The sequence below is a fragment of the Psammomys obesus genome, unplaced genomic scaffold, assembly GCF_907164565.1.
Source record: "Psammomys obesus unplaced genomic scaffold, mPsaObe1.curated_primary_1811, whole genome shotgun sequence".
Classification (NCBI taxonomy): domain Eukaryota; kingdom Metazoa; phylum Chordata; class Mammalia; order Rodentia; family Muridae; genus Psammomys; species Psammomys obesus.
The window spans coordinates 7104409-7117519 of NW_026596039.1; the positions used below are offsets into that span (position 1 = coordinate 7104409).

General features: G+C 49.9%; 1 protein-coding gene across 1 annotated transcript in view; it reads left to right on the forward strand.

Moving 5' to 3' along the window:
• Nucleotides 1–7691: 7691 nt before the first annotated feature.
• Tmprss13 (transmembrane serine protease 13) overlaps nt 7692–13111 on the forward strand; it is a 25064-nt gene continuing 19644 nt past the window's right edge. Inside the window, exon 1 of the mRNA XM_055622290.1 lies at nt 7692–7715. Coding sequence (XP_055478265.1) covers nt 7692–7715 — 24 coding nt within the window. The remainder of the gene's footprint in view (nt 7716–13111) is intronic.

Here is a 13111-nt window from a genome sequence, read left to right on the forward strand (position 1 = left end):
TCTGTTTTGAGTGACAGTGGACAAATCACGATCTGATTAGAGGTGGGACCTGCCAGAAGTCACCTTCGATGGCCTCACACTCACCACCTGCTCTGAGAGAAACACATCTGGAACAGCTGAGAAACAAAACCAGGAAAAGAATAGCATCAACATAAAGTATTCCTCTCAAGCACCCTAAACTGTGAAGAGCAGGGATAAAGTTTTTAGTGAGTATTGTCCAAGCAGTGGACATTAAGAAAAATATCTGAAAATATAATGGCTCATTGTATTGCTCTGTCTTGGTGAGAGCACAGGTGAAGAGACACAGATAGAGGTTGGGGATTCAGCCCCATCTTTTACAAGCTGTTGACGCTGGAAACTATTTCTTAGAATCCTCGCTTCCTTGTTGCAAAATGGGTTGGGTAATGTGAGCCGTGGAAAGAGCATAGCCATTCATCATCTCTCCTCTACTCTCTATCTATTGCACAAAGAAGCTCCTATTTTATTTTTCTCTGATTCCTGACAACTGTCCTGTCCCTGTTTCTGGCCAGTCCTTGGGTACATTAGCTGCCTTTTCATACTGTGACTCAATTTCTCCCTTTCAGATTCTCTGCCTCACAGCTCTTTGGTGTGGACCTCTGAACAGCCCAATTACTTTGGTGTGTGTGTGTGTGTGTGTGTGTGCGTGCGCGCGCCGAGGGTGCACGTGCAAGTGTTTATACACACATGGGGGCTGGAGGTCGTTGTTGAGTGTCTTTCTCAGTTTCTCTCACCCTTATTTCTTGAGGTACAGTCTCTCACTGAACCCCGAGATTACTGATACAGCTAGGCTTGCCCCAGAGAGCCTCCATTTCCACATTCCGGATGGAAGGTGCATTCTGCCATGCCCTGCTCGTCACGTGGGTGCTGGGAGTCTGCACTCAGGTCCTCAAGCCTAGGTGGTGAGCACTTTAGTCCTGAGACATCTCCCCAGCTGCTCATCAGATTGCTTTTTTTATTCTCTTCGCTTACAATCTCCCTGGTTAGAGGCATCTGTTTTCTCTGGTGGTGGGCTGGACAAAAGCTGATATCCAGAGGCCACTGGGGAATAAGCCACATTGCTTAGAGGTAACTAGAGATACAGCAAAATCCCACTTCCAAAGCCTGGCCCAAGGCTTTCTCCATCAAATCTTCAGCAAAGATTGTTGTTTGGGCTTGTGATTCAAAGAACACAGCTTGTGCTCAGCATATGGTGAAGTGGTGTGTGTGTGTGTGTGTGCATATACATTATAATGGTTTCTATTTACTGTTGAACACCGACTGCCAGATCCTACACTGAATTGTGTATTGCAAGTGAATTTGTTGACTGGACAACCACACCCTATTCGTGAGGAATTATTATCCTCGTGTTATACATGGTGAAACTGAGGTTCTGAAAAACTAAAGTAATACCTTGTTCAAGAACACAGAGGTACAGTGGAACATCCTGAATCCAAAATACTCCAAATTCTGGAATATTCTGAGTGCAGACACCACCTCACCGGGAATCCGCACCTGACCCCACCCAATGGGTTACAGTCAAAACACAGGCACACTGAAAGCCTTGTATAAATTCTCCTCAGGCTACGTGGACAAAGCATGTATGTCTGTTCCCGGAAGCTCACTACATGTGTGCAAACCTTCCAAAATACAAAACCCCAAATCCAAAACACTGGTGCTCTCCCGAGGGACACTCAGGACACTCAACAGCAGTGTGTGGCACAGCTGTGGTTCTGTGGTTCGGTGCCATCTGGCCTCGTCTGCTGTTCTGAATGTTCCTCCCAGGATTACCGTGCCCCCTCTGGCAGCTGGGAGGTTTCAGCCCACTTTGCTGTCTGTCACAGCTTCTGGACTCTTACTTCCTCCCCCAGAAAACTCTCCGATGGAACAGTAAGAAGTTAAAGGTGCTCCCATCTGAATGTGGGGTTCTGGCAGTGGCAGCACAAACTACTCATCTCTCTTCATTACTGGTAGACTCTCGCACCCCACTGCAGGCAGTTGACCACAGCTGGCCAAAGCCCTACCTGGCTGTCAGCCCCTCTGCCGTGTCCACAGCTGCTTTGTTTCTGTGGAGAAATGAGTAGCAGCCCTTGGGGGCGTCCGAGGGAAGAACTGGTGAGTTTTATCTACAGTCAGGGGATCCTGTGTAAGTTCGGCACTGGGGCTCCACTTCAGGTGACCACGACTGGGAGAAACCCACAGAGCTGAAGGGCCTTGACACCGCCATGTTTTGGGAGCAGATGAAGAAACTGGATGTGTTCATTTGGGAAAGGTAAGCCACTCCAGTGGCCACCAAACTGCTGCGGTCAAGCTTGAGAAGGGCTGCTGTGGGGAAGCGGGATTTGACTTCTGCGTTTGTCCCCACAGAGGTGCCTAGGAACCAGGGACACTCTAGTGAATCATATGGGCAGCTGTGTCAAGCTTTTCTTTGGAAAGAGGTAGCACCTACATGGTCAGACTTCTTCTGCCCAGATGTGATGATGGTATTTTCCATTCCCCGGAGCCAACTGGACTCAGTCCATGAAACCTCTGTGCTAGTGTCACCAAGGCACCAGAGAGGGTTCCACTGTTCTGGCCTGGACATCCTGAAGGGGGGTGTGTGGGTCCCTGTCACCACTAGCTGCTTCCTTTCCAAGGGGGCCTGTGTGTGCTTGGTGCCAGGGTCCTGAAAGGCTTCCCCACATTTCATGCCTTCTGACTCGGGAGATCTGACAACACTTTGGGAACACGCCAGGGAGAGAAAAGATTTTGTTTTTACCCACATTAATCTTGGCAAAGATCTGGAAGGTCAAAAGAAGCACTTGGCACGAGGGCTCCAGGCTCTCTGGGTCACAGATGTGCTGGGAAAAGGGGTCACTGGGTGGTCCTTTGGTCATATTTGTTTTCTAATTTCTTCTTGGTGTGTCTCTCCTTACTTCCTCCTCGGCCCTGTTCTCCAGCTCCAGCCTCAGTTTCTATTGAAAATGGAAACCGCAGTGGCAGCAGTTCATTGTAAAGCCCCTATTAGCTTTCCTTTGAAAAGCAAAGAGAGCAGCTGGGGACCGGACCACGCTGACCCTTGGGGACCTTTGCCTCTTGGCTTGAGGAGTGCCTCCACCTCCTGACGGCCTTGAACAGAAGCCTCTGCGTGAGTGCCCCCTGAGGGCCAGACTGTGCCCTGCCCAGCTGTGCTCCTGCCCACCATGAAGCTTAGGGCGGATTTCTATGAGATTCTAGGAAAGGGAAAGTTAACCTAGAGACAGGAGGTAGGTTGTGTTTGCCTGAAACTGCGGGGAGGAAGTTTTTGAAGTTGATGGGAATATTCTAGCTCTTGGTTGTCGTAGTGGTTGCGTGGTATCTATGTGTTTTTTTTTTTTTTTTTTTGTCAGAAGTCAATGATATACTTCCTCTGGTTCTGTTGTTGCTGTTTTCTTATTGAGACAGTCTTTCTTGGTCGGAATTCCAGGCTACTCAGGGACACACTAGGTTCGCACTATGTTGAATTGGCTGTTCTCCAACTCCAAATCTTCCTGCCTCTACTTTCCTCATCCTGTTCTTACAGGCTCATGTGCCACTGCTCCTGGCTCATGCTTCTTGATGCATTGTTAATTAGAAAACAAACCTTGTTGCTGGGGCTTAGTTGATACAGTGCTTGCCTATCATGCAGGCAGCCCTGGATTCAATCCCCACCACCACATAAAACTGGCATGTAACTTTAGCACCTAGGAGACAGGGGCAGGGGAATGACGAGGTCGTTCTTGGCTGCATATCTAGTTCAAAGCCAGTCTGGATTACATGAGACCTTGTATTAAAAAAAAAAGAAAAGAAAAGAAAAAGAAAACATTTCTTAGAATGTGTTAGGAGAAGTAGCCGCACCTGGACAATGGTCAGACAGGTACCAGGTACTGATTCTGAACCAGACAGGCTCATGGAGGTTTACAGTGAAACAGTACTTCCAGGAAGATCCAATGGCCAGGGATGGTAAAGCTGGCAGCTCTGTAAGGGCGGGTGTCTGCTCTGTGCCAAGAGGGATCTTCCTTCCTTGGATGCAGGTCCCTGTGTTTTTGGTTGCCTTAGAAGCTTCTCTTTCATTGAAAACCTACAGGCTGGCAGCTTACAAAGATAGAGGGATCCGTTGCCAAGGAAACTGAGGCCCTGATAACCTGGAAGGAAGAAAAATAGATGGTGAAATACAGACTGAAATCTGATCCTGTTTTTTACTTAAACTTTTGATACTTTGTTCAGACTTCTGGTGGTAATGTTGATGGATTTTAAAATATGATGAATCTTGGTTATCGGAAATCCTTTTACACCGGACAGCCTAGGTGATTACCTCCCCTGTGCATGCTCTTCCAGCCCTGAGGGCAAAGCAGGAAGAAAGAAGTAGTCTTTAGTTCCTAAACTCAGGCAGCAGCTGTATCCACTTGCTACAGACCTGGGGCCAGGGAGAAAGGGCTGGCCTCACAGCTGCCAGCAGGAGCAGGATAGGAGACACCTGCCTTCCATTAGGGCTGTGCATGGAGAAAATGAGAGGGAGGTGTCCTGGCCCTCAGGGGTAACTCCCAGTGGTCCCCTCCCTTAGGGTGGGCTTAATGTCTCCTCTCTGTCCTGCTTGGCCTCAAGCCTGGGAGGAAAGGAAGCCCATAATGTTGAGTGATGGAGAATGAAAATGGAGTGTGAAGAGGAGAGGCCACTCAAGGGTCCCAAGGAAGGAACTGGGGAGGAGATTCCAGAGTGAGGCTCCCCCAGAAGAAGAGCTTTACTGTAAATGGAACCCCAAGAAGGTGACAAGGTTAAGAATCAAGTGGCAAATAGACTGTAGCACCGGATGAAACCTTGAAGCTCCTAGCGCTGGGAGCATACTTTCCAAACAGCACTGAGATTTTCTCTATCCCTCATGCCAGAAACCACAAATTCTTTGCCTGGCCGACACGGTTTTCATGTAAAAGCCCCCTCCAACCCAAAAGGAGTTGATCTAGAGGTAGGAAATGTCCAAGTTAAGACGGGCCTGGTATCCCCCAGGATCCCCATCCAGAAAGTGAAGACGCTGCTGAGAGGCCCCAGTAGAGAGAAGTCAGGCCTGCCGGATGTCGGATGTCCCTCCGGAAAGCAGCTAGGAATCTTGAAGAGGGAAAGGGGAGGGCCAGTCAGAGGGAGACAGGCTTGGGCAGCCAGGTAGAAGGGTATAGAGCCTGGAGGAAAGATGCTAGGGAAAACCAGATCCCAGCCAGGGTCAGGTAGGGAAGTCAAAGAAGGGGCAGCTTTAAGGCCTGCTCTGCTGGAGGAAGGGCCTGAGTCTTGTCCACACAGCCCAAAGCCTTCCTCCCAAAAGAGGAAACCGACCACAGAAGTCTTACGTGCCTTAGTGTGCTCTGAACCCCAATGCAGCCCTATGCTCTCCCCTGCAGTGGCCTTCTGCTCCCATACCTGTCCAACCCAGCTCCAGGAGCCTGAGAGTGAGTTGTCTGTGTTTACTGAATCCACTCTGATGGGAACTCTGTGATGGGGCACACAGCCTGGTTAGCAAGGACAGGAAACCAAGGAAAAGCTGACACTGCTTCAGAGCTGACTCTGCTAGAGCTATGTGTCATCACTGATTTCCAGACGGCACGCTCGGAGACGTCCAGATCGCCTTTGCCTTCAGTTGTTCCCTCTGACTTGCCCAGAACCCCATCTGAGCATTTTTTCAGAGGCTCGAGGAACCTTGACTGAAAGAGGCAACTAATCTGCCCGGGGGACCGATGGAGACCTCCAGGCCTGGCCTCTGGTTGCCAAGGATCAAGCACAGCCTTGTAGCTCATTGCTTCCCAGAGGGGACCTCCATAGGAGAGGGTAGGAGAAGGATATAGGACACAATGCCAGCCTGTGCCGAGACCTGGATGACCGGAGAGAGAGCGTGGACAGTATGAGGGAGTGGACCAAGGCTGAGTTCTGCTGTTTTGTAGAGCAGCCAGTGAAGTCCCACATCCAAGTCAAAGGCTCGCTGGCTCTGTGCCTGGGTCTTCCAAGAGTTTTCCCGTGAGCCTCTGTGTCTTAGATTCCTCTGAACATTCTAAGCCAGAGCAGTTTCCATATCTGTTCATGTAAAGGAGGGCGAAAGCCAGCCTCATACTTCACCCTAGTGGCCATCTCTGGCCACTCACCCTAACTCTCAGGGCACCCTCAGCCTCCCTGCCTTGCTTTCCCACTGCCTGATGCCAGGACTTCTCCACTGGTTTTCTGAGTTTGATCAGCCCCGAACCCCAGTCAGTGCTGGCACCACAGCATCAGCGGTCTAGGCCTGTTGGGCTCCTAGAACTGCACATAAATTGAGAAGTCCTAAAAGAGGCAAAAGTGAAAGCAAAGACAGTTTTATTCAGGTGCAGAATCATTGCTCAGGGAAACACAGACCCCACGGTGCTCGGTGGAGTTCCAGCATCTCCGAGGCTTCATCACAAAAGGAGCACTCCTGGGGGAGATGAGTAGGACTGGGGCAAACTCTGTGGTTGGAAACGGGAGCAGACCAGAGTGGTCACAGCTCTCATCCTTATCAGAGAGGGGCCACGTTGAGGCAAACTGCTCAGTCCACTGTTTCTCGACCCTGATTGCCACATATTGCTAGATTTCAGAAATCGGTTCCTTCTTTCAGATTCGGTCCCCGCTCTAATGTCTCTGTGGCAATTTACCGACACAAAAATCCCCAAAGCGTAGAAAGGATTTCGTCTTAGTTTTGACCACTTCTTGTTTGAGCAGGGCCAGGCATGTCGCAGACACTGTGTAAGTGCTTTCTCCGTGAAAGAATGATGAATGTGTGAGTCCTGTCACGGTTGCCGGCGGCGTCTTACTGCTGCTGCTATTGTTTGCTACCTGTGGATTCTGCCGATTCCCTGGGCACCCTGACCCTCAGCATTTTCATCTGTAAAACGAGATGGAAGGAACTGTCAGAAAGTCCTCCAGCCTTCTAAATGCTCAGAATCTAGAACATTCTTCCACAATTCTTAGCGTAGCTACTCTAGGCTTAGGACACGTGTCTCTTCCTCTGTTTCATTTTCCCTCTGACGATCAGGACATAGCGCAGGGTAGGAGGTCATGAGTCAGCCTAATATTCCCTGGACCGGTTCCCATTCAAATACGTACATGTTTTATATTAATTGGTTTTGATTTAGTTCATAATATTTTATTGCTGTCAACGGAGGTAGCTTTATGTGCATAATTCAAAACCATCTGATTTCTTTTCTTTCTTTTTTTTTTTTTGTTAAGAGTTTTCACAAAATTAAACAGAATTCAGAAAAAAAAATCTCCTGTTCCCAGATTTGGGATTTGGACACAGGGCACTTGGAAACGGACACACTGTAGGGACAGGGCCGTCCCTGGAGGGCTAAGGTGCGCACATTCTCGGGCTTCCTATAATTCCAGAGTCTATGTAGGACCCTCTGGGGGGGGGGTGAAGGGGACCCCCACACAGAGGCTCCACATAAGCTCCTGTGGTGGCAGTTTCGAGAGCCCAGGTATTAGCTGAGTAACTGGGATGGCCTGGGATGGGGCTGAAGGACAGGTCTGGCAAGTTCTAGGTTGTTTATACGGAGTTACCTCACACATCCGACCAGCTTCCCCGCCCCATCTGGTGGGGGCCGGCCCTCTCCTCAGCCTCCTTTTCTCCACATGCTGGGGGACACAGGGGCCAACATGGATATTCCCCTTGACATCAGCTGAGCCTGGCAGCATCTTCTCACACCATGGACAGAGGCAGCCACCACCGGGTGAGTGTGCCACCGTTCTGGGGCTCTCCCAGGCTTGAGGAGCCAGGACAGGCTGGAGGCAAGGCAGGGCGCTGCCAAGGCCTGCCCTGGGTTCAGAGAGAACAGAATGCCTCTGCTAGCTGGTAGCTACCCGGGATCCAGAGATCTTAACCTCTTTTTATCTTAGTCCCTAGAAGGAGCTCCTAGAAGAAACCAATAAAATATGGGGTCTGGTTAGTATGCACCCCTGGCCTGGGTGGCTGAGGCCTGGACAGGACTGTGGCCTGTGATCTGGGCAAAGGCATCTATCTCTGCTGTTACACGGTCAGCTTTGCTGTTTGAGAATCTGATTTAATCTAAATTAGTCTTTGCCAGTTTGAGAACCAAGAATATTTTAACTCATCTTCAAGGATTACCTCCTTGTAAACCTTCCCAGTAAAATGTGATTTTCTTTTTAAAGGTACATATAAGATTTTCATAGGGGGTTTTTATCTACTCTAGGCCATTTACCAGGGAATTAAGGTACACAGGAAATGCTTCCTTATGTCTAACCACAGTATCCTCTGCTGCATCTCAGGCTTCTTTCTTTAGCTGCTGTGGGGTGATAGAGAACAATGGGGCCCATCCTGTGTAGAAAAGGGTCGTGTATACCTATCAGGTGTACACAGAGCTTTGTGCAATGCTCCCTTCTTTTCTTAACTTCTCCTTGGGTTCTGTTTTCTGATCCTTTCCACATTTTTACTTTTTGCACTCTGTTGATATAGTTGAGGTGCTAGAAGATCTAGCAAGCCCCGAGTTTGAAGAAACTCAACCCATCCTATGCTCTAGGCCGTGGCTAGCTTGTGATCCATTCTGAACCCAGGCACGTTTCTGCTGAGGGCCCCATCATCTCCCCTACTACTCCATACTCTTCTCCCCTGCTCTCTGGCCTGGTCCTTTTGGCAGAAAAGGGTGCACAGGGAGGAATGGTGTTTTGTAGGAAGCACAGGGCACCATGGTCATAGCCATGGTTGTCTTCCTTGGGAATTTGCTAGTCCCCAGATCCAAAGAAGGGAACTGAGCTATCTCAAAGGTGGTGAGTTCATGTTGGAGATGGGCAGAGCGTTTCCCTGGAATGGGGCTACAGAGGTGATATCCATCTGGGGGAACTTATGTCCCACAGAGTTAGGAACCAACGTGGAAGGTGGCTGTGGGGACATGACAGGGACAAATGTATGAGTTAAGTGTCAAAGGCCTGGTAGGTCCTGTGATCACTATGGAAGGTCCAAGCATGTCTTGGAATAAGAGAGCTGAACCATCCCACTATTTAAGGGTCTTAAATGGGATTCTTGTCCTAGATGAAACCCATAGATAGTGGGTCAGGGCAGAGCAAGGGGTCTATAGTAGTCCCTAATCTTGTCTATAGCAAACAGCTTTTCCTTCCTTCCTTCCTCCCTTCCTCCCTTCCTTCCTTCCTTCCTTCCTTCCTTCCTTCCTTCCTTCCTCCCTCCCTCCCTCCCTCCCTCCCTTCTTTCTTCCTTCCTTCCTTTCTTTCTTTCATAGGGTCTCTCTATGTAGCCCTGGCTGGCCTGAAATTTGCTCTGTAGACCAGGCTAGCCTCAAACGCAGAGATCTGCCTGCTTCTGCCTCCCGAGTGCTGGCATTAAAAGCGTGCGCCACTACTGCCTGGCTCAGATTTCTTAATATTAAATAAGAGTGGGCTGGAGAAGCCAGATGCGGTGGTGTGCATCTTTCACTGAAGCACTAAGGAGGCAGAAACAGGTGGATTTTTGTAATTTAGGGGCCAGCCTGGTCTACATAGTGAGTTCAAGGGCAGCCAGGGTTATATAGTGAGACCCTGTCCCCCCAAAAAAGAAGAAAGTAAAACAAGACAAGACAAAACAGATGATGGAGGTTAAAAGCTGAGCTTCCCCCGTGGGAGATGCATTGTGGGTTTTGTTCTTCCCACAGAGAGAGAGAGAGGGGAAGTGGTGGCCAGTGGGCTGGAGCTGTTGTTGCTCTTGCAGGACAAGGATCTTAAAAAGGAGTGGAGAAGGCACCCAGCTTTTTCGTATTCAAAAGGAAAGCAGAGCTGGATGAGGCGTACCTACCTGCTCTTCCAGCTGTGCTGGAAGCCAAGGCGGGAGGATGGAGGGTTAGTTCTGGCAAGACCTCAATTGGAAAGTAATACAAGAAAGAGCTACTTGCTATGGTAGGGAGAAGTGACAGAGCCCGGGCACTTTGGCTTCCTATCCCTTGGTGCCTTCATCTATAGAACGGAGCACCTGGCCCAAGGAGTTCCAAAGTCTTTTGTGTGTTAAGGCTCCTTTAGAACGTCATCTGATATGCCGTAGATGCACATACAGTCTTGATTTGTGGCTTTCTCATCATCCTCTCTATTTGAGTCTAGTGCTGGTTCCTTTGAATTGGGACAGACATCTTCTCCTCTCTACACCGTCTCCCAACCTGCCAACGAAGAAGGTTGGACAAGTGGCCCCAAAGATCCCTTTCTGTTTCCACAGCAGTCACTAGAATGATACAGATTGTGTCTCGCTGGGTATATGTGCTGTTTTTGCCAAATGTGAAGATCTTGTGCTTTTGCCAAGTGGGTCACGCTTTTCAATGCTGGGGCGGGGGGGGAATTGTAGTGTCTTACAAGAGGACCAAAGTCAGTTCATTGATCAAGCAACGGTCCTTGGGAGAATAGATTTCCTTATGCTGGGGGTTCCTGCCTGCAGCTAGCTATGAGTGAATATGCGTGATGCACAGGGTAAACCAATATATGTTTCCTCACCAGGAGGCTGCCCAGGCTCCCAAGATGGCAGACCAGCACACTCAGGACCCCTTGTCATCCCCCAGCCACAAACTGGGGGCACCTCCAACAGCTCGCCTTTGTCCTGTAGGGCCACACCCTTCACCTGGAACATCTGTTTCATGCTGATCAGCATGCACCTGGCACGCCCCACTGAGCCTCATTCTGCCTTGTCCCCTGTGACTTAGTACGAATATGTGGGAGTGCGTGTCGGGCTTCAGGCTCAGCGCTGGGTGGGAAGGCTAGCTGATGTAACAATGGCCACTTAGCTTAAGTGTTTTGTTTTGACAACACAGCTTCCTCCTGGTCTGGCAACAATGGGGGTGGACTGTAGCCTGGCAGCTGGACAGGTGGGAACACACCACAGAACACCAGCTCTTCCTCCAAGAAGAGGCCCTGGAAGCCCCAGGTGGAGGCTCCCCCACAGGGGACTCCCCAAAACACCCACTAGGTCCTAGTGCCATACTGTCACCACCTCTGCATTTGCAGATAGGACAGGCTTAGCAGGGAACCAGAGGTGGGAAATACCATTTGCTTGGCAATAGTGAACACTCAGTGTTTAGTTTTCGTTTTTAATCTTAATGTGATGTATGAGTGTTAGGTGTGTGTGCGTGTGTGCATGTGTGCTTGTGTGCAGTGCTTGTGTGTGAGTCTGAGGACAACTTTGAGTGTTGGCCCTTGCTTGAGACAGTCTCTTGCTTTTGCTGTTGCATACATACTTCAGGCTAGCTGGCCTGTGTCCTTCAGGGGATTCTCCTGTCTCTGACTCCCTTCTCACCATAGGAGCACTGGGATTACAGTGCACAGCCATGTTCTGCTTTACATGCATTCTGAGACTTCGAATTCAGAGCTTCATGCCTTCATGACAAGTACTTTAACCCCCTGAGCCATTCCCCCAGGTCCACACACCATGCCCTTTAAAGTTGTTGGTGAATGAAAGAATGAAGAATGAATGAATGAATGAATGAATGAGCCATCAGTGAGCAGTGAGGCATGATCTAACGGCTCCTTCTGGTCTCTTTCATGCATCAGGGCATTTTAAGCTAAAGGAACTGGAATGCTCGCTCAAGGCAGTCATTTCCAAGTTCTTGCAGCAGCTGCATCTTTTATTCAAATAACGTATTGGGTAGAGGCCATTGCATGAAAAATAATGTGACTTTCTGTCTGTGGGGAAAAGTCTCAAGCCTCATCCTAATGTCTCATGGCTAGGCTCCACGGTATCTCCACGAGACCTTATGCCCTTAAAATAACCTGTGTAAAACAGTTGTCAACCCCTTTATTTCAGGCATGAAGGAGCTGAAAGCTTGACAGGGACATGACGGTCCCCCAGCTCACACAGCTAGCCAGGAGTAGAAGCTTCTGTGCTCCACACAGGCTCTCCTGCAAAGGCTGGTGGAGGTTCCTGAGCTCTGTGTACGTGTGTCTGAGGAAGCCAGTCCTGTGTTTGGGGAGGAGGGGGAGGCAATGGAGAACAGCCTGCATTCTATAGAAGCTGTGTCTGTGGAGTTTTCTAAAGGAGGAGAGGAGGAGAGAGCCATGTCCTAAGGGGCACAGTGAAGCCTGGCTTTGTCTCAGGCCAGTCTGGTCCTCATGGGGAGAGGTCAGAGCTCCCTCATCACAGCCTCACCCTGTTCCTACTCCCAGTCTTCCATAGACAAAAACTTCTAGGCCTTGTCAAAGGGAGCTCCTGGGCTAGACAAAGTGAGGCACACCTATTACTCTAGCACTTCAAAGGCAGCAGTGGAAGGATTGTGAGTTCCAGGCCAGCCTGGGCTATATAGCAAAATTCTTGAAAATCACAAGGACAGACTAAACTACAGTAGCTTCCAGTGGGGATTAGGGCCTCAGAGTGCTGGGCTCTGACCATGGTCTAGCCCACGCACCTCCTTCTTTGACATCATTAAAACTCGGAGTTGCTGGGAAGGGGGGGGGGCGCCCTGAGCCTAAGTCTGGTCTTGCTCCCTGGAGGTGGTAGGAAGAAAGTAGTGGTGAAAGTAGAGGTGGCAGCACAATAATGACACCAAACGACTAGACCTGTGCCGCTGCCTCAAGCTGGCGCCCTGGGCACATCCAGAGCCCTTCTGGACCTTGGCCAGCTCATTCTGAAAGAAAGCTTACATTAGTGGGCTTCAAGGCCCTTCTATGCCAACACATCCCCCAAGGTGATTGCTTTAGAAGAGAATGGCCTATGGAGGGGGCTTCTGCACGCCTGTCTCAGGCAAGGACGATGGGCTGTCACTGCAGTGGCCACTGGACATTTCCCAGGTCCAGCAGAAAAGTTTGTATGTGGCTCTTCTAGTGGTCTGCATGGGGCAGAGTAGCCAGGGGCTCAAGTTGCAGCAGCAGCTAGCTAACTTGCTGACCCCACCAGTAACCCAGGGGAGGTCAATAGCAGGACACACTCAGGGGCTGTTAACTAACTCCCACCCCCATCACGTAAGAGAGATCACAAAAATGTTCCAGTCACCTGGGGAGGGGCCAGAATCCACACTTAGGAGCTGACATAGAGTGGGCACAGGACTAGAAATGGGGGCCTTGGGAGTCTTTATTTAGCCCCTATATGGGACTTTGGAAAAGGGGTGTGTGTGTGTGTGTGTGTGTGTGTGTGTGTGTGTGTGTGTGTGTG